The sequence below is a fragment of the Cetorhinus maximus genome, chromosome 10, assembly GCF_964194155.1.
Source record: "Cetorhinus maximus chromosome 10, sCetMax3.hap1.1, whole genome shotgun sequence".
Classification (NCBI taxonomy): domain Eukaryota; kingdom Metazoa; phylum Chordata; class Chondrichthyes; order Lamniformes; family Cetorhinidae; genus Cetorhinus; species Cetorhinus maximus.
The window spans coordinates 96,219,651-96,247,343 of NC_135888.1; the positions used below are offsets into that span (position 1 = coordinate 96,219,651).

General features: G+C 36.6%; 1 protein-coding gene and 1 long non-coding RNA gene across 3 annotated transcripts in view; one reads left to right on the top strand and one right to left on the bottom strand.

Moving 5' to 3' along the window:
• The window catches only part of LOC144685852 (uncharacterized), a 71,328-nt gene extending 66,640 nt beyond the window's left edge, over positions 1–4,688 (bottom strand). Inside the window, exon 1 of the long non-coding RNA XR_013577792.1 lies at positions 927–4,688. This is a non-coding gene — a long non-coding RNA (uncharacterized LOC144685852). The remainder of the gene's footprint in view (positions 1–926) is intronic.
• A 74-nt stretch (positions 4,689–4,762) lies between these two features.
• On the top strand, positions 4,763–11,893 carry LOC144685851 (transcriptional activator protein Pur-alpha-like). 2 transcript variants are annotated; one of them, XM_078550806.1, is made up of 2 exons: positions 4,763–4,848; positions 10,362–11,893. In XM_078550806.1, the coding sequence occupies exon 2, from the start codon at positions 10,409–10,411 to the stop codon at positions 11,207–11,209; it is 801 nt and encodes a 266-aa protein (XP_078406932.1). In that variant the 5' UTR covers positions 4,763–4,848; positions 10,362–10,408; the 3' UTR covers positions 11,210–11,893. The 2 variants fall into 2 exon arrangements, with proteins under 2 accessions (XP_078406932.1, XP_078406931.1); XM_078550805.1 differs by having other exon boundaries at positions 4,784–4,895.
• The last annotated feature ends 15,800 nt before the right edge of the window (positions 11,894–27,693 follow it).

Here is a 27,693-nt window from a genome sequence, read left to right on the forward strand (position 1 = left end):
CTCTAATGGCTGTACCATTAAGGGATTAAGATTTTGGAGAAAAAACTGTCCTGCCATTAACACTCCGCATTACAAGATGGGGCTCGAGGTGATTAGGAGCCACTTATCTTCAAAAAATTTCAATTCTACCTCGAGATATGGGCCCTGAATTTCCATGCTATTAGTTATGAAAAGGATCAGGAGAACCCCTACAGAATTTTCAGATCATTCACATCATGATGGTCTATGAAAGATTTTGTAAGAAATACATTCCAAAAAGAATATTTTAATCCCTTATAGATTAATCTTACTGGGCCAGAATTTCCATGAGGTTCTTCTGAATGCTACCATTATTTTGTTGGAATATCAAATGATCCCCAAGATAAATGCTACAAGTGGATGTTTTTAATTGCCTACGCTGTCTCTCCATAAGTCTACCCAGGTTACAGTGGAAGCCCAGGAGAATGTATGTGAGGATTCAGTCAATGGTTTCATGTACTGCACGTAAATGAATATGCTTGTGTTGAATTTCCACAGGCATCCTATAACCTCCTTCTGTAACATTAGTTGCAGCTCAGTGAAAGCACTAAAAAAGTGGCAAAAACAAGTTTTTAATGTTGTTGCTTGGGGTATCCCAGGGCAGCGGGGTGGGATTATGAGCAGAGATCCTAGCTGATGTTCCTTCTCTCCATCAGGGTCAGTGAGTATGCATAAGGATGCAGTAATGGGGCAGAGAGATCAGGAACTAGCCCCGAAATGTGATACGCCATACATAACATTTTTTTTGTTTTCTGCTAAAGTCATAGTAGGAAAGCCTCCACAGAAGTTACCCGTGGCTATGATTTATTATTGCTGTCTATTTATTCCATTTAGAAAAAACTATTAATTTCAGCTGAAATGCTTTAATTTGACATTGTGGCATTTTCTGCCTTTTGTGGACAACTCACATGATCTTCAATGGCCGATTTCACAATGAAAGGGTGATTATTAATGCTAGGCACATCATCTCAGACCTGGCGAATTTCAGTTCAGAGGAGACTTGGTCTGCTTTGGAAACTGCCTTTTTGCTATAAACACAAAAGTTTTGAGAGAAAGCAGAAGCTGTAACATGCACTTCATTAGTTATGCATAGGGGAAGGCTTTTAAACATCAGCCTCGCAGTATTATTGAAACCTGTTAAGATGCTAGATGAAGCATCTTAACTAATAACTAGTTATTTAATGTGGCTAGAAAGAATTGCTTTAATATGCTGAAGACTGGATAGGGCAGCAATATAATTTACATGGCACTATTTTAAGTTCATCAAGCATTCTTTAAATTTTTGCCTGGAATTTCTGCAGGGTCCTCCAGCTGGAAATGGTGGAACTCCTAGAGAAATGGCTAAAGATCAGAAATACCCTGCAGAAATATTCCCCCTTTATACCATACAATTCCCAAGCTTAAAAACCTACCATTTTTGTGAAACCAGTAATTGCAATAGCTGTATCAATTCTTAGAGTACTATATCTGAAATGTAGAACCATGATGACACTGTTTACTGTATCATAAAAGTATTATCGGGGTCTTATAGAATAGTGGTTATGTTACTGGAAAAGTAATCAAGGGGCCTGGACTAATGATCTGGAGCTATGAGTTCAAATCCTACCATTGTAGCTGTTAAACATGCATTTAGTTAATTAAATAAATATGGAATAAAAGTAAAGCAGTAATAGTGACCATAAAAATACTGGATTGCTTTAAAAACTAATTTGGTTCACTACTATCCTTTAAAGGAGGAAATCTGCTGTCCGTACTCAGTCTGGCCTACATGTGACACCAGACCCACATGAATGTGACTGATGCTTAACAGCCCTCTGAAATGTGTTAGCAAGCCACTCAACTGTATAGGTGTGGGAAGGAAATGCTGACCTTGCTGGTGATGCCACATCCCATGAATGAATTTAAAAAACAGAAGCCTGCAATAGCAACCAAGAAGCCTGGAATAATGTTTCACGATACAGGCACAGCATAACACAAGTTGTTGTTGTGAATATAAATGATTATTTAGAATGCATTTTGACCCTCATTTTCCACAAACTTTTATTACATAAATATTTTCTAAATGTACAACTTATCCCAATTTTCAATTTCTTACCATTATTTATTTGGGTCACAATTTACTCTAGCAGGCTATTGAACAGTGTCTACCATTAGTGAGACTAGCCTTGCACATTTAGATTTTTACATTTTTTTGCAAAATAGTATTACAGCAAGGGAAACAGGACATCTAGCAGCTGAGTGCACAGAGTAAGCAACTTTGTAGCTCCATAACAAATCAGATTGAAGGACTGTGAAATAAACAAGGACTGAGAAGGAAGTATAAATTAGAGTGAGCGAATTGATAAATTGGGTACAGAAAGAGAACAAAAGATTGGATTGAGAGAAAAAGAGGCAGAAAAGAAATAAAATGTTTAAACTTAAAATTTTGCATTTTAACATTCTAAAAATTTAACACCTGAAGGAATAAGACTCCACAGTTAGAAGTTATTTTTTCATGCCAGACAAGTTGATTGGCAGTAATTAACACATATCGCGCCATTAAATGTGTTCTTAGACTTGAGATAACAAGACTTAACTTTCTGTAGTGAGTTTAATTTGTATCTACAATGCCAATACATAACTTCATGCAAATCATTGTGTTTCAATGGTGAGACAGTCTGTGAGATGTCACCTCCACAAAGTTAATGCCAGAGCAGTGCAACCCAAAGGGCAACCTCTGGATTTTCATATTTAGCTTTGCATCCATCCTTTGTCTGAAGTTGTTGTGCCATTTATGCATACATAACAAGGAATACCATTAGCCTCACTGCTATTTTGATAGAAAAATCTGGCCATCACAATTTCAATTTTGCTTACAATTACACATTCTCCATTATACCATATTATTCTCTGACGTCCTATGAGTAATGCCAGAGGAGATTGGTTAGTATATTAGAATTGCTGAATGGGTTCCCTGTTTAATTGCATTAAAATTGCCTTTCATAACCTCAGAGTATCCCAAAGCACTTCATATCCAATGAAGCATTTTTGAAGTAGACCATAGCATGGTCCAACAGACAGAAACATGTTAATGATAATGATCACAAAATCCTTGCTCCTCCCTATCCCTAGAATCTCCACCAGCACTACAAACCCCTCCATGTCAGAACTCAGCATTACTCTGACTTTGGCCTGTTGTGAATCCTCTCCCTTTGCTTCACCACTGGCAGCTATAACTTCAACTGTCTGGAATTACCTATTCAATGGAATTTTAGAATTGCTTACTGCATGAGAAAGCTCCAACCAGATTATTTTGCTAAATGATGTTCCTATCAGGTCTGCTGTCAGGTGTTCTGTCCTTCCCGTGCATTCTGTACCCCTACTATGCTCTATTCATTTTCATCCATTGGAATTAGGTTTTGTTCACTTCCTATCACTTTATAGATACCTTCTGCTTCAAGTGTCTAGCTCAAGCATTTATATATCGTATATGCACGGTAAGTAATGGAAAATTTCTTCCTCTTGTGTTGATTGTTTCTGGAGGCTAGATCCAGCATTTCTTTACAGATTATTAAATTCATGCTAGCCTATTGGCTAGTAATCACTCTTATCCCTTATGGAATCCAACTATTTTCCTGACCCCTTCTTTCCTCTTGTGTAACTTCCTAGAACTTTGAGCCAATATAATTTTCACCATCCCGGTTTACCTTATTCCCTTCAACTTTAGCCTTTTCCTCTTGCTCTGTGGTGTTTCGCCTGCCGAGTTCAGCACATATTGCTCCAAGATACCTGCCAAGTCCATTCCTGACAATTCCACTATCTGAATCCACTTTGGAAGCCTTTAAATTGCTACTCTCTTCCATTTTCAAGATTTACAAATTATCTTCCTTGCGACAGTATACACAAAAAACACCCAGATCTACGCGGCCACGAAAATACTGATTTTGTAAACGTGATTCTTACAGTCAACCCACATGAGAACATAAAAAAATGAATAGGAACAGGCCATTCGAGCCAACTCCGCCAATTAGTACATTCAAACAGCGATTTTTGTCACCATTACGATGTGCCGGTATAGAAAAGCATTTTTAAATGTTATATAGTGAAGTTGTATATGTACATGAATATTCAGGGATATTTAACGCAAAGGACAGATTGCGGTAATGTCAATAATATGTGAAACTGGAAAATTACCTGCAGAAGCTTTTAGTCCCTTGTTGGGGTTGAACTACAAAAAAAATGACATTTTTTTTTCCCTCTGGTGAGCTTCCATTTTAACCATATAGTGTTGGAAAGTGGCACATTTCACAACTCCCTAAATATCAGCCTTCATACAATGTATGAGAATCTCTTCACTGAGGAACCCACAAAACTATCAGAAACACCGTTAAGACATTACAGGATGAAAAGCATTTAATCGCGGCTTTAAAGGAACACCGCTGGCAGAGCACATTATGGAGGCTTTGACAAGAAGAAATGCAGTAGCTACTTTCCAATCACGTTCGGTCTCTACGGGTGCCCTCTCTGCAAAAAAAAAACATACAAATGTAGCGTTATGATGAGCGAATGGAAAAAAAAATATATATATATATACTCCCTTGTCGTTACAAATGAGCTCCTGAATAAATCAGCACCGATGCTTTTGACTCCCCGGTTCCTGATGGAAGTTCCGGGGCCCATGCAGTGCGTTGCCCTGACGTACTGGAGATCGTGTCGGACGCAGGAAAACGTGATGTCGTGAGACGAGTCGCTTTCTCTTCTCTCACCATCGATTGTGCCAAGGTGGCAGCACTCTGATCAGGCCTTCCTAATAAACTGCACTTCACTGTTCGGCCATCATAGTTCTGACAGGTAAACACACCTAGATCTGCAAAGTCTGCGATCAGAAAAGCTGCAGGGTAAGGTCGCAGTCCTCCTGTTTATTATTTTAATGATCTTTTCTGCATGTCAAGTGGGCATTGTACATTGCCTTCATTTTTTTTTAAGGCAGCTTATATTGTCAATAATATTGCTAGCTCAGTTTTGGGTTACAAAAGTCCCATCCTATTGGTGGAAGGAGCTGTGCTTCAATGAAACGCCTGTCAGTGTTTTGGTGTTAATATATTGTGCTAAGATCAACAGACTATCAATATAAAAATATCATGCTGCATTTTAGAAAAAAAGGGTTTTAATTTTTTAAGAGAAATGGGTTAGACTTAAAAGCAAATTCTCACAATACTTTGATTGCAGATTTTAATAGAACATAATTTGTAAAACATCCAGATAAGACTTTAATTTCTGATGTTTTAAGCATTGGTCATGTTTTTGCTTTGGCTATCACTTCTGGCATTTAATTGCGAAATTCCTCATCTTCCTATCTCTATGAATAAAACCGCAATCTGTAATCTATTAAAATACCCTCTTTGTGTAAATAAAATAAACTATCAATAACCCATGGGCCTTTTTCATTATGTTGTTTCAATATTTGTGTTAACAGTTGACAAACAATGAGGAAAATCACTAACCTTCTTTATGTGAAAAATTTGATATCTGACAGCTTGTAAAAATGTTTAGAACCAGATATAAATTTGTCGCAACTGATTTACTAGTTTTGGTTGGAAGTATTAATGCAGTGAACTAGTTTGACAAACGTGGAGCGTGAAATGTGTTGCATTTTGGAATACAGCAGCGCGCTCAGCAATCTCTTCTGTGCGTGGCCGTAAGATTTAAGAAGACATATTATAGATACACATACATATCAAGACACAACTATATACATAATCAACTCAGGTGACATTTCTCATTAAGAAAACACTAAACCACAGAAGAACGCACTCTGATTGCTTCGGGTGCTGGTCACAATTTTGTGTTCTTTCGCCAAAGTGCCTGACGTTGGTTTCTGTGGCTATTCGAAAAATGCCCCTTGTTAACTTATTCTGTATACCGTGACAAAGATACGCTATCATCGCGTATGGACTTTTGTCACGCGTCAATGACAAACGGTGAGACATTACCATGCCAAGTGACGAAAAACAACTCCCAAGCTATATGCCTTGTTCAAGTGGTTTCAAGATGTAAAGGGCGTAATGAATAACTTCTTTATTTTTTTTCCTTTAGACTGTGGTACCTAAAGTGCACATTTGCTTCAAAAACGCACTTCAAGGGCATTGTGATTGAGAAACCTGCCTTTATATAACTCCAGTAGAAAAAACTTCCACGCTGCTCGTCCTTTGAGGGACTGATGAGGAGTCGCTTATAGAAATTGCTTATCAAACCTTAAACTTAAAGATTGTTGCTTTAAGTAGATAAAGCAGGTTCATTTTCAATTATTCGACTGTAACGTAACATTCGATTATTTTGAAGACTGATTAGTCTTCTTCATATTTTACAGATAATCTGTTTTGAAAAATATCATACACTTTTCAAATGGGCTATTCATTAAAAAAGAACTTTCTGCCCCATTTCTGTCCCAGTATTCCACTGGTAGACAAAAAAGCCTACACCACTTGCTCTGATATAAGCAAAAAAGCCTACACCACTTGCTCTGATGTTGCTGTAGAATATTGAAAACAGCCCGTGCATCATTTTAATAAGAGCAAAATGCTGTGGAGGCTGGAAATCTGAAATAAAAACTGCTGGAAACACTCACCTGAGCTGGCAGCAACTGGGGAGAGAGAAACAGAGTTAACGTTTGGAGATAAGGGTCATGAGGACTCGAAACGTCAGCTCTTTTCTTCTCCACCGATGCTGCCAGACCTGCTGAGTTTTTCCAGGTAATTCTGTTTTTGTTAACGTTTGGAGTCCAATATGAACATAACAATTAGGAGTAGGCCACTCAGCCGCTCAGCCTGCTCCGCCATTCAATAAGATCATGGCTGATCTGAATGTAACGTCAACCCCACATTCCTGCCTACCCCCCATAACGTTTCACCCCCTTGTTAATCAACAATCTATGTAGCTCTGCCTTAAAAATATTCAAAGACTCTGCTTCCACCAGCCTTTCACAAAGACTCACAACCCTCTGGGAGAAAAAATTCTCCTCATCACTGTCTTAAATGAGCGACCCCTTATATTTAAACAGTGACCCCTAATTCTAAGGGACTGAGAATCGAATATGCCTGAGTATTCCCAGCACTTTCTGTTTTTATTTCATTATTTTAATAATTGGGGTAACTACATTGGAGTTGTTTGTTGTAAATTGTTAATAATTCGGGGTAACTACATTGGAGTTGTTTGTACGTAAAATCATTGGCGGAGAGCTCACGATAAGATGAACGTTCAAATAAAGCTACCAAAGCATGGTTTTAAAATAGTGAAAACATAATTTTTCTTAACCTTTTCGGCCGTTAAGAAAAGTTAAAATTTTGACTAAAGGAAAAACTAATTTTATTTAAGCGACAACTCTGACTTAATTGTTTTTAACGCTGTAAAAACTGCACTCCTTGCTCGCTCTCTCCAAAGGGTAAAACTGAAGTTCCTCATAAAAGTCAAATTTATTGACTAGATCAGTTTGGCGAATGATAGGGAAAAATAGCGCTGATGAAGAGAAATCGTTCTTCAATGCGGCGTATCCCTTCCTTGAAGCTGCTGCTGTCCCAACAATTTACAATGAAGCTTAACACATTACTGGCATGATACTTGCAATGGTTTGGGCACGTTCTTTTATCTGATCGATTTGGGATGAAACAAGTCCTGATCGAGGGGTGGGGGGAAGGTTGCAATAGTGACAATGTTTTGGTCATTGCAGAATTCTGACTTTAGTCTATTTACTGAAATCAAGTGAACAATTTAAGGATTTAAACAATGGCAAATTAAATCATTTTAATATTAACATTTTGAATAATTAAATTATTTTGAAAAGATTTAAAGTTTCCATCCAGCGTGGATACTGCCTACTGACGGAAAAAATAAACGGAGTCACGATCAACCGCGGCTTAAGATTTAAGTTAATTAAGTGCAAATGCTGTATATGTTATCTGAAATAAATAAATCCGTTATAAAAAGCTTGAATGGAAATATTTTACATTATTTACATATTTCAGTTTGAATAATTTCGTTTCCGCTAGTTAGTGAAATTATTCCAAATGATTGGCGAATCTCTTCGCGGGGGTTTTAAAGCATATTTTCCATTTGGATCTGATGTAAATTAGAAACAATGATTTATTCTGCGAGTAAAATTGAGAATGTTGACTGTAGTGTAGAAAGAAGACTTTTCGAAAGCCTCCTTAGAAAGCGTTAATTATTGCTTGTTAACCGGTTTGTTATTACGTTTTCAGAAGTTTATTTTGCTAGACACCGCGATCGTTTTGTTTTCAAATCGGTTCTCTTTCCTAATTAGCTTCCAATCACGTTCACGTATTAATTAAAACTTCAAGATCATACGAACATACGAAAGTGACAGCCTGGCCAAAAAAAACCATCTGGCCCATTAATACTGCCCCACACAGTCTTGAGGTCCGAAGTATCACAATCAGTATACCATTATCCAACAGCAACCATGTTCCAACTATTTATGAAATGCAATGTTTTTATTAAAAGTAGAGACAGTAGTTACTTGAAATAAGAAAAAGTTTATGGTTTTAACATATTGAAATATTTAATCTGAAACTATGCAACATAGATTGCCACCTGGGCTGTGATTTTATTTGCCAATGTTAACTATAGCGAACAAAATACTCACGCTTCTAACAAGAGAAAACGAAGCAAGTATACAAGGTACTTTTTCTAAATATAATATTATTATGATTGCTGAATGAATCACATACGCAGTTCAGTCGCACCTTATAGAATAGAGACCTGGGTTTATTTGTGTAACTTCACTTACGACGTAGGAAATAAAATTGATAAATGTAATGTCCTGTGAGCATTTGGATTTCCGTGTGAACTACGAATATATAGATTTTGAAGAACCACCGATTACATACACGGCTGTTTCTATTACTTTTAATCACCAACATACTTCATCGAAATTAATATTCCTAGTCCTTGATGCCCTTCCTGTGAAGGTTTTATAATGTGTCGATTTTTCTTTGAGTTTCAAACTGTTATCATTTCTAGGAGCATTTCGTGTTGCATTCTGTGTTAGTCATGAACATATTGAGAAAGCGATGGTTTCTAGTTAGTAGTATATGTTTGAACAAATATCATAAAAGTTAAGTTTGTTATAGATCCGATGCGTTTATAAATGATCAGATAGATTATGTAAAGATATATATTGTAATGATTTGAAAAAGCTTGAAACCCGAAACTACTCTTGTTACATTTCCTTTTAACCAACAATATGCTGGCATTACCAAACGGACAGTAAGATCACAATATAATTCTGTGCTAGCAGGCTTTTCTTTAGTTATATTTTTGTAGCATCATTAGTAATATGTCGATCATTTTCAATTATCTCGTGATATTCATTTTCAATCAAATTTTGTGGTAGAAAATGCAATTTGCTTGGAATATGGGATAACTCTTCAAAATATGTTAAATATAATTATTGCATATTGATACTTAGTGAAAACAAATTCGCAATGCACAAACAATCGTTTAGTGCAATGTAATTTCATGTAAAATATTGACAAATTATCAGAGAAAAGTACACATTTCATCAATTATGTGGAAGGGTTACAAATTATTGTGAATATAATGTACTAACTTGGGGGATTATCTATATTTCCCCCATTTAAATCAACCTGATTTACAGTAAAAAGAAAAATTTAAATCTTACAATTTGGATTTTCTTTATTGTTTTCCAGTTTCTAGTAAGAGCAACGTATTTTAGTGCAGTTTGGTTTGAAATATGCAAAATATTTAATGTGCAAAACAAAATAGTGACTAAACGAAGTGTCACTCCAGCACATGAAGTGTCACTGATTTATTTACTATGTTTGTAATAGCTTTATGCATTTGCTAGGGAATGCAGCCATTTTGCTTATCAGCTGCTGTTATTTATATGCACTAAAACAACATAAGTTGCATTATGTTTCGCATTGTGTTTATGTTTCAACATTTTTTGAGCCCGAATGTTTATCAAAATTGGCTTGTTAGGTAATAAATACCTACTACAAAATTAGCATATTATGTTATTAATGTGGGAGACTTTCAAGAGCACTGAACAGTTAGCTAGGGTAGCGAAATTGGAATGATTAAAAATGCTTGTTGTGATGGAATGGAGACCAAATGCTGTCCCATCACTTTACCCCTATTATCGGTGTTCAATGTCTCACTTTGTCGAGGGCAGACATCAGCTGCTTTTCTGCGATACTTGAGCAGTTGGAGACAGACCGGGAGGTAGGGAGGTTGTAAAGGAACTGGTGATTGGCGGGTGGCGGGATTTTCTGGCAGGCTCCGCCAATGAGAGCGGCTCTAACGAAATGTCTCCTCCCTTGCTGCAGTCTCGCGAGATCACCGGCTGCTGGGAGTTTGGAAGAAGGCTACCATCATGGCGGATAGAGACAGTGGAAGCGAGCAAGGGGCGGTCAGCTCGAGCTTGCAGCAGCTGCAGCAGGAGACGCAGGAACTGGCCTCCAAGAGGGTGGACATTCAGAACAAGCGCTTCTACCTGGACGTGAAGCAGAATGTCAAAGGTCGTTTCCTGAAGATAGCGGAGGTGGGCGCAGGAGGCAATAAAAGTCGCCTAACTCTCTCCATGTCTGTTGCTGTGGAGTTCCGCGACTACCTGGGCGATTTCATCGAACATTACGCACAGCTCGGCCCCAGTAACCCGGACATGCAGACGGACGAGCCGAGGCGAGCTCTGAAAAGTGAATTCTTGGTGCGGGAAAACCGCAAATATTATATGGATTTAAAAGAGAACCAGCGGGGCCGGTTCCTACGGATCCGCCAGACCGTGAACCGGGGACATGGCCTTGGCTCGCAGGGTCAGACTATCGCCCTCCCCGCTCAGGGGCTGATTGAATTCCGTGATGCACTCGCTAAACTCATCGATGATTATGGCATCGAAGAGGAACCCACTGAGCTGCCCGAAGGGACATCTCTCACTGTGGACAACAAGCGATTTTTCTTTGACGTTGGGTCAAACAAGTATGGCGTTTTTATGAGAGTAAGTGAGGTGAAACCATCATACCGCAATTCTATCACGATACCGTACAAAGTGTGGGCCAAGTTTGGAAATACTTTCAGTAAATACGCAGAGGAGATGAAGAAAATACAGGAGAGACAGCGGGAGAAAAGATCTGAACAGCAAGAAGAAGCTCCCGGAGATGATGGGGAGGAAGACTGATAAAACTGTAATAAAAACACTTCCTGTAAAACTGTAACTGTTTAACTACGAGGGAGCACCACCCACCAAACCTCCACAACTGACAGTTCGACTTGTCACCCATCGCTGGATGTTCGTCCACTTATCAACCGTGTAAACCGTAAGCAGCTGCTAAGTAATAACATTATGAACTGTGTTTCCTACTTGATAAACAAAAACTGAGTGTTTATTTCCCTAATTAACCAAGACTTTTGTACACGTTCAAGCTATTAAAAGTGTTTGCAATCGTCAGATAATATGCTGAATTATAATGAAATAAGTCCTTTTCATGTGAGCTAACATTTGACTTAGCACAAAATGAGAGATATTTTAGAAGAACACGTAAATAATATTTTTAGTTTTCTCATTTTGTTACCAAATTTCAAACATTATACGGAGGTTATAGTATATTTGACACCCTATATACCTGTGATTAGAGATGTGTATATATGAGGGCTAGGCATGCTGTGTGTCTGAGCTTTGTTAAATGTAATGCAGAAGTCTGTAGAGTTAAAAGGTACATAGGTTTATTCATGCAAGGTAAAACTATTAAGAAGTGCTCTCTTTTATACAATATGCATTGCATCTGGACCTTAAACATATAAAACTGGTCAGTGGAACTTCTGTGAACATGAAGCAAATTATTAAAAAAGGCATTTAAATGAACTGCAAAGTTGTTTGATTTTTACAGACAAATGTTAACCTATGATTAACAAAGCAAGTAGCACATTTTAAGTTAGGTTATGATAATTTTGCTCTTAACTGTGAATGTGAGTTACTGGTATTTAATGTATTTAGATTAGTTGTCAAATTATATGCATTCTATCAGATGGTACATAATTAACAATTGATAGGGAACTTTTAATGTGAGTGCATTCATGTAGCAAGCTATTGCCTGAATTACTGTTACCTGTAAAGAGAGGAAATTGCATTTATTTACTTTGTAGGGGGAAGGGTCATCTTAATATTAAGTGGGAATCTGAGCGAGTGACATGTCAATGACAACATTTTATGGGGGCCATCTCTTCCAGATTACATTTCCTGTTTGGTTAATATCATATTTTAGAACATTCTAAAGGCACAGATTATTCTGCACTTTATAATATCACAGTATTAACACTATATACATAATTTGATTTCCTTTTTGTTGTACAACCTATAAAAATGTTTTATGTCTTACTGGTTGCTAGTGACTGTTGCATTCATGTGGATTATCTGTTGCTGGCAAGTTGAAAGTATTACATACATTCTAGGTCACTAATCACTGTAAAGGTCTTGTTTTGTTCTTTCTGGGTTTTTCCCAGTTTTCTTTCTGTAGTTCTTCAGTCAGTTGTGACCTTGTTATTTGGGATTATGTAGAGATAAAACTCCTTGTTATATAGTTTAGACTATTTGGCTTTTGTGTGGTTTGTTTATAGAATTCTATAAGCATTGTGGTAAAGTTTTCAGAACTATGCTTTCCTGTCGTGAGTAAAGCAAGGGCTGCTTTGATCTAAACATGTGTAAACAATAATTCCTGGCTCAAGTCATTTAAATCAGAGCTGCACTTTGCATAAGAAATGTTTTAAATCCTTGTACAGTAAAATGTATACATGAGGTACTAAATATTACTGTTAAGCACATTCATATTTCATTGTTTAGTAGAAAAGTTTAGCCATTTATAGTAGGCATTTCATGATAGTTGTGAACCTAGATATTTCTCATCTACCATTTGAGGGTTTCCAAGATTCGGTGCAAATGACAATGTAACATTAAGGAATTTTTATTGTAACATTTGATGCTTTTTTTTGTATTTTTTTTATAATGCTGTGTTTAACAGCCATTGCCAGTACTTGCCCTGCCAGTTGCCTTTTACTACTTGCAAAAACAATTAGGTGCTACTGTAATCTGAGAGTTGTTATATTCATGTAGCACAACATTTCAGCAGCGGTGTTGTAACTAGTGTGAAACTGGGCAATAAATATCACTAACCCTATCACTGTTCAATTGTAATTATACAGATCAATATATTAGAAGTATTGAATATCAGATATATTTACACAAATTTTCCTGTATAAAAAAAAATGTTTATATTACATCTGATTATATAGAATAGGCAATTGCTTTAGAACACAAAGTTTAATCAGCCTTCCAAATTCACTGATGCCTCCTAACCACCCCACTCTCTTTCCTCCTCCTCCTCCTCCTCCCCCCCCCCCCCCCCCAAACTTCCACCCCCATGTTTGGTGTTAACAAGTCATGCAGAATCTCATTTATCCAATACTACTGCCAAGCCAGGATAAGTAATCCAGCTCACACCATAACAGATTTCACACAGGTGGAGACTTAATTTGAAAACAAAATGACAGCAGGACAAGATCGGTAAATGCAATCAAATGTAATTTTACTTGATTTTAACCAAGAATGTAGAAGAGGTTAATAACTAGAAGTATATACTATACATTTCATACAAATCCCGATGATTAATTACTTATTTCATGAAAGTACATTATTGAATGATTTACAGACTATACAACAATTGTTGTGGCAGCCCTTGTTTTAAGTAGTGACCTGAAACCTGCCCCACCTCCACTCATATATTGTACATGATTTTGAATTTGTGTGCTTGCCAGTTTGCTTCAAGTGCCAGCAGCTTTGCAGTGCAGTAGTTCGAAGATTCATTGGCTTTAATCAGACCAGTGGATACTGGCTTCAAAGATATTTACTGAAAGCCATTCTGCCTTGTCTGAATTCCACCATATTCTCAATGATGATAAGCCTCAAATGTGGCTATTTTCATTCAAGGATTGGCAACTAATATGGCTCAAAAATATTCCAGAAAATGACTTTTCTCAGATTTAAATCTGTGCAGAATTTTAGAGTAGGACTACCTGTTTGAAAACACAACCGTATATTTTGCAGTACATTTGACTTGCAGCCAAGCAGTAAGTGATGGCCTGAATTGTGCGTAAAAGTTAAGAATAGTAGCCTGCTACGTTAATAGCCATCATTTTGCAAGGTGCCACAGATTTAAAAGGTGTCGTGATTAAATTTAGTAGATGAGTGATGTGCAATAACTGGGATTTTTAAATATTTGTACTTCTTGTTTCTTCCCCATTTCCTCCGCGAGCCTGACTATACACTAGTTAAAGTTCGAATTGGTAAATCCAACCTTTACCGACTTCTTTGAAGCAAAGCACTTTTATTATCAAAAAAAATGCTAGTGCATAAAGAAATGCATTTTTGGCAAGGAATCAAATTTGGAATTAATTTACTGTTTACAGTATGTGAGTAGGAACCAATTAAAAGAAAACCAAAAATAGTATGCTAGTAAGTTTCTTCGCTTTAAGTTTAAAGTCTCAGTTTGTAAAACTCGCTAAGTGTCAAAATGTGATACCATTATTACCTTTCCAGTCTGTTTCAAAACTTTTACCTAAAATATTTGACTGATTTACTGCCATTTACTATCAATTAAGCATGGTGCTGATTTAATTTTTAATTGTCAGAAATGAAGTTAATTTTAGAAGTTTTAGAAATATTTTTTGTTGTATTTTCACAATCCTAATAAATTCCTTTTGAGAATCTTTCGTGGTAGACTATTTTGTTGGAATGTTCTTTTAAGATGCAAATGGCTTGCAGATTTTTTTTTGATTATCCAAATATAATATAGAAATACCACAACAGTGATATTTGCTGGCCATATACACTTGCAACTTCCCATTGCAAAATAACTTAATGAAATTTATGTAGAGTTTGGTATCATTGAGAAAATTCCCAAATTATAATTTTACAAGACGTCCTTAAGAATAAAATTTGTCGTTTTTGTTGCTGAAGTAGAAGTATTATTGCACCCTTAAAGATTAAGGGAGTAACTATTATTTCTAGATGATAATACTTCACACACTTTGGAATATTATTGGTGGACTGTAATGGGATAGGTGAATGAATTTTTGTCTTATTGTAGTGGCAGATGGATATATCAGTTGATTTAAACCATTATTAGCAATAATATCAATACAATTACTGAAGATGGCATTTACTGTTTGTGTCACGCTTCCCCAATCAAAAACGAAAGTTCACAGAGACAATTAATACTTACCCCATGCAACATGGCAATTATTTTATGTAGAGTCCTGAAGCAGCCTACACTTAATATTCCCATTCTGATTTTTTTTTTAGTTATTTCAAGCCTAACTTTTGCAATGCCTCCTGTGCCTATAAACTTGAGACAGGTCATAGCTAGAATATCTTAATCTGTCTGAATATAATTGGTATTAAACTTTTCCGTAAGTATCTGAATTTCAGAGGGAGCTCTCCATGGCAGTCAAATCTTGTCTCAATTCGTTTCTTCCATCAGTTTGCATTATTCAAACGAGTTTTGAATAAGTGATGTCCTTTGATATTCCCAATCTAGCAGTAATAATAACTGATGAAGACAAGTTACCATAAAACCCTTGAGCTAGCTAGAAGGTGGTACGTGGGAGCGCCTAGCTTCTCGTCCTTGGGATTTTTCCCTGTGCTGTAGGAAGCTTCTTTGCTTTAACTCCAAGTTTGCCCAATCCACTGAGATAATGGAAAGGATTGTGTTCTATCAATATGGCCAGCTTAACTGTATTGTATCTCTCTAGTATTGTAGGGACTCCCATTTGAAAACTAAAACTAAATTAGCTGCACTTTTTAATATTGGAATATTTTCCTAAATCAAATACTATTACAGATGCTTTATCACTTGTTTAATTCAATTTTTATTTTCTTCTTGTATTGTGCCTACCTGATAAAACAGGTAAGCAATTTGATGCCAGATTTCTGTCGGTGCTGCTTTCATGTTTTCATCAGCATTTTCTCTATTATCCTTAGGCTTTTGACATACTTTTCCCCCTACTCCCGAAGACGTTCTTCATTTTTGTTAATAAAACAATTAACTTAACAAATTTCACTTTATCTAATCAAAATATCTGTTGATCAGAAACTATTTTTACTATGATCAAGTAAGTTACCCTCTGCTATTCTGTTATGCTGAGATTTTTATCAGTGTTTTGAGGATCACATTCAGCGATTCCAACCACATCTTTTTAGGACCACTGAATAATTGTGCCCAAATTATTACAGGAGATTTCAGGATTTTCACTATTGTTTGACTGTTTTGTATATTAGGATTTTATTTTCTTTCGACAAAATCCCTCCTTATGCTATAGATATAATAAATTGGAAATCTCATGTCCTGATCCGCTGCTTTATAATTTAATATTTCACTGCCTTTGACTAGGACTTTATCACTGTAGCAGTGCAAGATTCAGAACCCAAAGCAAAAGGTATATTTATGATATTTTGGTTTTTAGTTAGACTTGCTACAAAAGCTCAATACTGGTGGTTGGTGATAAGTAAGTGTAATCATAAAGAATGTTTAACCTCATTACCTTCTATTAAATGAGCAACCTATATTTGTTTTAATCCTTAGTAAATCAGAAATTATATTTGGAATTGAACAATTTTGTGGATACATTTTTATATATTTTCAGTTTCACATAGTGAGTGTAAACATTAAGAATTAAGAAGTCAGGCACAACAGTCACCTGCAGAGCAAAGCTCCCTTTACTGAAACTCAAGTGCATCCCCTACAATACCAGCATTAATTTTGCAACTGCTAACGATAATCACCCTTGTTTTGTGAAATTGCTAATTTGAGTTGTGGCCTTAGATCTCTAGAAACATGGCTTTTAAAAAAATTCTTTCATGGTATATGGGTGTCACTGGCAAGACCAGCATTTTTTGCCCAGCCCTAATTGCCCTTGAACTGAGTGGCTTGCTAGGCCATTTCAGAGGGAAGTTAAGAGTCACCCATTTTGCAGTGGGTCTGGAGTAGCATGTAGGCCAGAACGGGTAAGGACATCAGATTTCCGTCCCTAACGGACCAGATAGATTTTTATGACAATCAATGATAGTTTCATAGTCACCATTACTGAGACTAGCTTTCAATTCCAGATTTATTAATTAAATTTAAATTCCACCAGCTGCCATGTTGAAATTTGAACCCCTGCCCCCAGAACCTTAACCTGGGCTTCTGGCCCACTACATCATAGTGTCCCCCTGATGCAACTCAAACTCGTCATACTCTTTCAGCCAAGGGAGGAAAATGCTTTTATCAGATGGGGCTGCTTTAAATCCCATACCCCAGAGAGGCACGCATAGTATTTTAACCCTTTGCTCTATTGATCTCAAATTAGAATTTTAAATAATTCATCTGATATAGTAAATAAGTCAGAGTAAGTCGTGTTAGATAGATATTCCACATGATTGCAACATTTGCCTAAACTAAATGTTAGGATTTTTTTGGAATCTAGCAGTTGGGAATTAATTATGCAGGGACATTGTTAATCAAGTCCAATCCAAACCTATGACCACTACCTTCTAGAAGGACAAGGACAGCAGATAGATGGGAACACCATCACCTGGAAGTTCCCTCCAAGTAACTCCCTATCCTGACTTGGAAATATATCACCGTTCCTTCACTGTCACTGGGTCAAAATCCTGGAACCCCTTTCTTAACAGCACTGTGGGTGTACCTACACCACATGGACTGCAGTAGTTCAAGAAGGCAGCTCACCACCACCTTCTCGAGGGCAACTAGGGATGGGCAATAAATGCTGGCCCAGCCAGCCAAGCCCACATCCCGTGAATGAGTAAAAAATAGTCAAGGATGAAAAACCCTAAAATAATTTGATACCAGGCTGCATTTTAAATGTCTCGCTATATTCTTAACTGCTTTTTAGTTTATTTTTGTGCATTAAAATCTGCATTATGGAGTAGGAGTAAGAAAGAACTTGTGTTTATATGTGTTCTTTTGTGCCCTCAATATATTGCAAAGGACTTCACAGTCAGTTAGTTACTTTTTAAGTATAATTACTTATAGGCAAACATGGCTGCTGTTTAGTGTGCGCAGCAAAATCTAGAGCCTTCAAGCAACAATGCTAAAACAGATTAAATGTTGGCCAGGATGCTGGGAGGGACTCTCTTTGCCTATCTTGACTAGTGGCATGGAATTCTTTTGTTCACATCCACCTGAAAGGGTAGGCAGGAGGAAAGAGAATAGCCACCATCTAGCAGCACTTAATCAGGTTTTACCAACTGGTTCTGTCATGGATGCATATCTTCTCTATCAAATTGGAGGTGGAAGACAAGATAGGAAAAGGATTTTTACAAAAATTGGACTTTACAAGGTGCTGTCTAGTAATTTCTGGTGGGACTGTCTCAGTGTAAAGTAGAACCATTTAATTTTTTTTTAAATCTGATTATTACTTTAGACAAGAAAGGATGGTTCCAGCTTGAGAAAATCTGTACTTTAATAAACTAATGAGGATTCAAAAGCATATGGAGTTGTCATGGTTGAATAGAAAGGATGTTTTCTGGCTTTTGCCCAATTTCATTTTAATTTCAATTCAAATACCATGAAAAAAATGAGAATTTGAATTCACTTATTTTTCAAAAACTCCCCCCTCTTTGGCATTGTGTACTGGAGCCCCAGCAAGTGTAGCACATGTTTAACAATTAATCCCAAATTTATTAAACTTGTTTACTGGGAAATCCCATCATTTTTGAAGGTGGAAACATATCACCATTAGACTACAGTGCTGCGCATAAGTTAAATTATTAGATTTGTTTACTGATGACATTAATAACATTAATACATAGAATTGGAATTGGTTAAATATACCTTTTCACAGGCACTTCATAGAGTCTCTTCCCAGCAAATTGAAGGCAACATATACTCTGAGTTACGTGAGATGATTCCTCACGGAACCCCTATTGCCTTCAAACACATATTACTAGAAAAGGAAAATAGAGAATTGAAGATCATAAGGGGCCTTTCATTATAAGGATGAACTTTCCTTTGAAAATGAAATTATTTCCCCCCAAGACCAGAGTGTTCAGCATTTACTCCTTGGAAAGCACCTGGTAATGTCTGTAAATTGCTGGCTTCAGTAGCCCAATCCCTGAGACTGGGCTTCATACCAGACCATGTCTAGGAACTATAATTTTGTCTGAGCTGTGTACATTAACATTTCAAACAAACCAAAGCACACCTAAAAATAACTAGCTTAATTATTCCAAATGTAGGATGATGGTGTTCTTCCTTTGGAAACTTAGTTAAAGGAAAGCTATCTTTTTTTTTAAAAATGCTAGCGCTTTTTAATGTCAAATGTTTTCTTTTCCAAACACCGGTCAAATTTGGTACTTGATTTTTAGCACATAAGCGTGATAGTCAAAGCATTGCATGAAGCTGCAACACATACTTTATTGCTAACAGAATTCTAATGATTCCATTATCTAGAAATGTGCACTATTGCGTTGCATTTACAGCACAGAAACAGACTATTTGGCACAACAGGTTTATGCCGGTGTTTATATTCTACACGAGCCTCTTCCCACCCTTTTTAACCTAGCCCGATCAACATATATCTCCATTCCTTTCTCCCTCGTGTTTATTAGCTTCCCCTTACTCACATTAATGCTAGTTGCCTCAACTGCCCCTTGTTGCAGGGAGTTCCATATTCTAACCACTCTGTGTAAAAACATTTTTTCTGAATTCCCTGTTTGATTTAGTAATGACTATCTTATATTTATAGATCCTTGTTCTGGTCTTCCCTGCAAATGAAAACAGCTCCTCCATGAATTGAACCCTTCCATAATCTTAAAGATCCCTATCAAGCCCTGATTCAATCTTTGCTGGAGAAAGATTGAACCAGACCCCTTGTTGAATCTTTCCTGATAAGGATAACCTCTCAGTTCCGTTATCATTCTGGTAAATCTTTTTATTCTTCCTGTCCAGTGCCTCTATATCCTTTTGGAGACCAGAATTGTTCACAGTACTTCAAGTGTGGTCTATTCGAGATTCTGTAGGAATTTAACATCCCCTCTCTGCTTTTCAATTCTATCCCTCTAGAATGAACCCCAGTGATTTTTTTTCATGACTTTATTAACTTGCATCACTGCTTTCGTGATTTGTGCTTCTGTTCCTCTACCTAATTTAGTTTCTTATTTTTGAAAGGATATGCGGTTTCCTTTACTCCTCCCACCAAAATCCAAAACATACACCTTACACTTATCTATATTGAATTTCATTTGCCAATTACAAGACCATTCTGCAGTTTATTAATGTTTTCCTGTATTTTGTCACTATCTGCCTCTGTATTAACTATACCCCCTCCCCCAAAAATTTGGGTTGATCTGCAAATTTTGAAATTATCCTCCTGATTCCTGAGTCCATATTGTTTATGTAAATGGTGAACAATAATGGTATGAGCACCAATTCACACCTTTTTACCATCTGAGAAACTACTGCAAGCTCCTACTGTTTTCTGTGTTATAGCAAGCTTGTTATCCATTCTGCTACTCATCTCTTGATTCCACATGTTCTGACCTTGGTCATGAGTCTACTTTGTTGAGAAATCTAGTAAATCGCAACAAGAAATTGATATGATTATTGTTTTTGTACGCTTTTAAGCTTTTTCATAGTGATTTGTCTCTCAGATTTTACTAAAGTATATTGGCGGGCAGAGAAATGTTTTCTACCGCATCTGTTTAAAATGGGAGGGAAACCCTTGAGTACGAATCTAAATTCTACCCATCTAAACTTAGATTGTGCCTGGTGGGAGTAATAAAATAGCAGAGAGAAAACGTGTTGGTATTCAGAGCAATTTGGATCGATGATTTAATTTTTTAAAAAATCTATAGCATATTGGTTGTAGCATGTTAAATAAACTTAATGATAAAGCTGCTACAATCTAGTGTATGCTTCAACTGAGGATGGAGTTGTTGTCAAAGAAACTGCTGCGCTCAAATTTTATTTGTTCGGTCCCAGTTCCCCATTCGCTATTTTTCTCTTCTAACTTTTGGAGAGTATTGGTGGGGTGGGGGGGCGATAGAGAGCGAAAAAAGGAAAGAAACTAATAAGACCACTATATATGTCAGTAATTATCTGAGAAGTACAATCCAGCAGAATGGGCTCCTTATCTCTGTGGTGTGCTACAGTAAAAACAAACCCCTTTTGGGGAGGGATGTTGGCAGTGGGTCAGGGGAGATGATGGGTGTAAATTACAGCATGGCATAGTTTTCAGCATAAACTTGGAATCAGAAGTTACAATGAAAATAATTGACAGTGCACACAGATGCAAGATGTTTGAATATATTATAGATATAGTTCTCAACTCTGGAAGAAATGATAAAGCAGATGATTTTTTTCCTCCAATTTGCTCATATGTATATGTACTTTATATGCACAGTGGCTTAAATTTACTCAACCTTGAGTAGCAATATCTAGATTCTTTTAATAGTTTTAGCACAACTAATAACTTGGAAAGTGGGAAGGGTGTTTTCATATGTATTGTACTGAAACTGCACTGGATAGAAAAATGTCTTGAAAACACTTGCAGGACGCTTACCTACCTCGGAAATACCATCCTGTTTTCTCTGTAGTTTATTCTGCACATGCATTGGTATAGCTCCACTTTTTGCAGGATCTATCTCAATTCCTATGGCCTCCCACTCCCCACAATTTTCTTCTTCCTTAGAGCTGTGGTGCGTCTTGCTGGCATGCTAGTAGCTAGGTCTCAGGCACTTTGTTGAGGTAACCGTTCTCTCATGTATAAATCTAGAGAGTGACTGTCAATAGGATGTTCTTCATAGCCTGTCCCCAGCAGTTTAGCTTTGATGTGAAGGAAGCAAATTTCTGCAATTAAATGTCAAGCAGCCTAATCAAATGTAGAACCCGAGAGGAAGGAGGTCTGCACACAGATAATCTTTTAAAATATTCTTTCTTTTTTAATCACCCAAGTATTAGAATGATAACACCCAAATGGAGTAGCTTGCCTGTAATTATGCAATAAAACTTTGTGGATTAATGTGTTAGGGAAAAAACTCAATTGGAATATTTTGACATTGCTTAATAGGATTGGTTCACATTGTTGAATTCAGGTGGATCCCAGAGTCACTCAAAATTATCATATCTAATTGTTCTAGGTTGCAAAGAGATTTTCATTTTGCAAACTGGTGGATCAACAACCATAATAGTCTAAAGTGTATATGTACCATATGTTATGTATTTTCAAACAAATGTGTAAGCTTGATTTCTGAAAAGGGCATAATTTTTAGAAGTGTTTAAAATATATCTGGTGGTGCACAAGGCAGAAAGAATAAAAGATTGTTAATGCATGTTATGGTAATCTGTACACTTGTATATTTGACTGTTGAAAGCTATAGACAATCTTTTAAGGAAGCTCACATTTATTGCTTACATAGCTAGGATTGTTGCATTTGATGTGTTGGATCCTGTGGTGATATCAAATAATTAGGAAGAGGATATTGTTCTTGAAAAATTCTTCCCTGTTAAACAATTTATTTGCAGCAATTCGCTCAAGTTTCTCTCAAACACATGCTAAATACAATTTAGATGACATATCCATTGAATCAGAGTTGGATTCAGGTTAAAATGCATGGGCAAGAGAAACAATGTCTGAAAATGTTAATTGCATTGGTTAGTAATTGAGTTTTGACAGCATTTGAATGAACATAGAAAAAAACATCTGACTAATGGAGTTTGGAAACTTGTGAAGCAAGGAGCATGGGAAAGGAGGCAATAATAGCAAAAGAAGTGTATATCAAAAAGATGTTTGTGATTGGAGCTTTAGCCTGTAGACTTCATTTTGAGTAGAAGTTACTCTTCTTTTGTGCATTGTGTTTTCTTGCCATAAAACATGAGCATCATCTGACTGGCCACCCCTACCCCTGACTCTTAATTAGTCAATCATATTATATCCCAGGGGGAGATGGTGGTGCAGTAGTAATGTAACTGGACTAGTGATCCAGAGGCCCAGGTGAATTTTTTGGGGACATGGGTTTGAATCTCACCACGGCAGCTGGTGGAATTTGAATTCATAAGTAAATCTGGAATATAAAGCTAGTTTCAATAATGGTGACCACGATTGATTATGGTAAAAACCCATCTGGTTCACTAATGTCCTTTCGGAAAGGAAAACCGCCATCTTTACCTGGTCTGGCCTACGTGAGATTCCAGACCCACAGCAATGTAGATTTTTAACTGCCCTCTGATATTGCTGAGCAAGTCATTCAGCTCAAGGGCAGTTAGGATGAGCCTTGCCACCAACGCCCACATCCCATGAAAGAATAAAGAAAAATAAAATAAATAAAGAAAAAATATTGCTTGGCTATGGTATTACCCAACAAGTGGAGTGAATAATTGTTGAATATACAAATAAATCCACAAGTTTCTAAAACATCTATGTGGTAATTCTCTTTCTTAATCTCACAAAAATGTAAGCAGTGCATACCTATGTGGATTAAGAAGAAACCCTTTCATAATAAAGTTCCAAAAGTTTAAAACTTTCAACTTTCTTTCATGCACCTCAACATCCTATCTATAAAGGGTGAAAGGATTTAAATGGCCACTGATTCTTGGTGTAACTATGTTCATAGCTTTGTTTAAATAACTGTTGGAAATAAAGAAAGACTTCTTAAACTATCTGACTGTAAAGTGGATGGAGACTAGAAGGCAGATTTTCTTGACAAGAGTACATCCACCAGAATGTTAGAAGAATTTTATTTACTGGTCTGTTCTTATTTGAGTACATCAGTTGCATACCAAGTCAGTGATGTTTGTGTACTGCAGAGTAATCCCTCAAAATGTTAAAATTGTTTTAGATTAGCAAAAGCAGTGCATCAGTCAATTATTTTTATTTTACATGATGTAAATGCACATTAGGCTGCTCAACATCTGAAAAAGAAATATAAAATATTAGGCTAAATGTGACCTTTTTGAAAGAATTTAATTTGCATGAATTTCTACACATATTGCTTATAATTTTAACTTAAATCAAAGTATTGCAACATAATTTGTGATCCTTAATGATTTTGTTGTTTGTAATTAATATATATATACAAGTATTGAAGTGGTATGAATACAACAAACCAAGGTTAGGTCTCCTTAGTGCACCAAAAAAAGAAAGGCAGGTGTAAATTTAAAACTCATCAGGAACATTTTCTCTACTTAGTGAGTATTTGCAACAATCTACCAACCAATGTAATAAAAGCAAAAACCTTTTGGTTATTCAAGATGCTATTGAATGCCGTGATCAGAGTTAATGGAATTTAGAGGTGAACTTCAAGGGACTGAATAGCCTATTCTCATCCTTTGCCTATATTCTTGTGTTCAAGAGCTAAATCATCTGTGGAGGTTAACTGCAAGGAACTGTGACAGGTTCTACCATTGTTCTACAACAGTGAACCCAGCTTGTGGGGGAAGTATTAGAAGTTCAAGAGATGTTAGCTGTAATTGATATGAGAAGTTAGCCTTTATGGAGTCAACAGTGCTGCATTTAGAGATTTTCAAAGAATCACCAGGGTGCTGGGTCATGAAGGGAATAATTTCTTCAGTCCAAAACTCTAGAGTATTTGCCGGCATTGTAATTGCAAATTTGTCAGAGATTTGAAGAAATGCAGTTCTGACTAGTTCAGGCATAATTTGCTATGTTATACCTATAAAAGATGCAATCTGAATGAGGGACTGGATCCTTATGGTATTCTGGAATAAAACTTCCCTTTTTTAAGAGTCAAATGCTAAATTAGTAGAGATTAATAGTAGCCCTGTTTAGAACTTGAACTTATTTGCTGTACAATCCATTAGGAGCAACTGAGAATCCGTACAGTTGAAAGTCAACCTAAGCTATCACTTAAACTCAGTGGAATAAGTCCTAAGAAGAGTCACTAAAGTGATGACTTTTGTTGACTTTCTATTGTAAAGATTCTGTTACTGCTTGATATATAAAGGATATGAGCCATGATCCCAACAGCTTTCTTAAATAAGATGAAACTTTGATGTCTAACATACAACATGCTAAAAAATAATCAACTGAATATTGTAGGTTTTAGTAGCTGATATCCTGTACATTGCTTAAGTATTTTTAATTGTGGACCATATGTTTTTACATACCTAAGGTTACTTAGGATAAATAGCACAGAAACAGGCCTTTCAATTCAACCGATTTAAGCCAGTGTTTATGCTCTACACAAGTTTCCTCCCATCTTTCATCATCTAAATCTGCCATCGTAACCCTTTATTCCTTTCTCCCTCATATGCTTGTCCAGCTTCCCCTTAAATGCATCTATACAATGCGCTTCAACTACACCCTATGATAGTGAGTTCCACATTCTCAACACGCTTTGGGTAAAGAAATTTCTTCTGATTTTCCTTTTGGATGTTTTGATGGCTATCCTTCTATTGATGGCCTCTGGTTATGCTCTTCCCCACAAGAGGAAACATTCTCTCTTTATCATCTCTATCAAAACATTTCATAATTTTAAATACCTCTATTTGGTTATCCCTCAGCTTTATTCTTTCAATAGAAAAGAGACCCAGCCTGTTATCCTTTGTTTTTGTATACCCTCGCATTTCTGGTATCATAGTTGTAAATCTTCTCTGCACCTTTTCCAATGCCTCTATATCCTTTTTATAATATGGCGATCGGAACCGCACACAGTACTCTAAATGTGGTCTAACCAAGGTTCAATACAGTTTTAGCATAACTTTGCTAATTTTCAATTCTTTCGCTCAAGAAATAAACACTAGTGCTTGGTTTGTTTTTTTTATGGTCTCGCTAATCTGTGTCACCACATTTTAGTGATTGATGTACATATACTCCAAAACCTTTTCTACCCCACCTAGGCTTGTACCTCTCAAGTATTGTTACTTCCCAATTCTTCCAAACAAAATATACTACCTTACATTTGTCTGTGTTGAGCTTCATTTGCCAATTATTTTCTCATTCTGCAAGTTTATCAATGTCCTCTCTTAATTTGTTGTAGTCCTCTTTTGTATTGACCATCTCTCTTCCTCACCAACCCCCAAACCCCACGCACACCATCCTTCAAACCCACATTTGGTGTCATATGCAAATTTAGAAATTGTGTTTTTGATTCCAAAGCCCAAATCATTAATGTAAATTGTGAATGGCAGTGGTACCAAGCACAGTGGTCCTTGTGGAACACCACTTCCCATCTTCTGCAACTCTGAGTAACTACCCTTTTCTTTCACTCTGATTTCTGTCTTGAAACCAGATAGCAATCCATTCTGCCATTTGACTCCTGCTCCATATTCTCTGACCTTATTCAATAGTCTATTATGGGGAACCTCATCAGGCCTTTTGAAAGACCACATAAATTGCATTGACTACATTCCTATTGTCTACTCTCTCTGTTAGCACCTCAAAAATTTGCTAAGGTTGGTCAAGCAAGATTTTCCCTTTTGAAATCCATGCTGACTAATCGTTATTATGGCTTCCATTTCGAAATGTTCTTTTTTTATGAAAATGTTGAACCTTGAGACCATTTAGAGTTGTCTAACTTCGTCAACCATTTGAGGTTATCATTTTGGATGCTGAAAAGGATGAAGAATGGGTTAGTAGTGACTCATCAGTTTGAGAACTACAGAATGTTATTAGCATGACCTTTTATCTTTTTGGCCATCTACATACTGTTTCTCTATTTTCTAGTTGATCTTAGATGAACCATCCCTTTAAAGTAACAATATTTAAAACGGTCTTCTAGTTTTGGACAATATGATTTCTCATACTTAGTTCTGAGAGAAAAAACGTGAAAAGAAAGGTTAGTTTTAGTCCCACTGCTCTACTGATGCTCTGTGTGGATTACTTAGGCCCAGATCTCTATCGTGATCTCTTTGACCCTAAAGTAAATACATTTTTCCTCAATGGATTTTTTTCCAACTTTAGAGCTAATCACCTTTTGGGACCACTTCTTGGATGGTTTTCTATTTTTGGTGTATGTTTTTAAATAAATATCAATATCTTGTTTTTGTTTTGCTGAAAATATTCAAACATTTCTTCATCCTGTTCCAGAAAGTGTTTTTCATGGAAGGGAGCCCCAGCAGTTTTATCTGAAGATGCGCAGAAATTTGTGAAATTCAAAACTAGTTCAGTATATTGAACAGGATATCCAAGGCAGCAGAGCATTCCTGCACCCCCTTTCCTGAAGAGTATCAACAACACATTTTTTTTTCAAACTGAAAAATATCAGTCCTGTATAGTACTTGGAACATCAGTGAAGAATCCAAGACAGAAAAAATGGCTTCTTTGGCTGTTGGAACTGTAATGTTGTTCACTCTGCCTGAGGAAAGTTGTACTTGTCCTTCCAAAGCAAATCTACAGTCAACCATAGAGCTGGTGTAAAGGGAAATACAGAAAGCCACATGAGGTAGATAACTTCAATAGACTCAGGACTGACCCATGAACTAAAGCAAAAGGTATAATAGAGGAAGGCTTACACTCAAAACCATTGCTGTTAGACATATTTTGAACAAGCAAGATCTGCCTTGGAGGTGTTGTGCCAAATGCTAGTAATACCCCCCATTCTGAATTAGAAGATTTCAAAGAGTTGTCTTGAGTCAGCAAAATCCTTGAGAC

Excerpts from the sequence above, each read along its gene's own strand:
- LOC144685851 (XM_078550806.1), top strand. The coding sequence starts at position 10,409 with ATGGCGGATAGAGACAGTGGAAGCGAGCAAGGGGCGGTCAGCTCGAGC.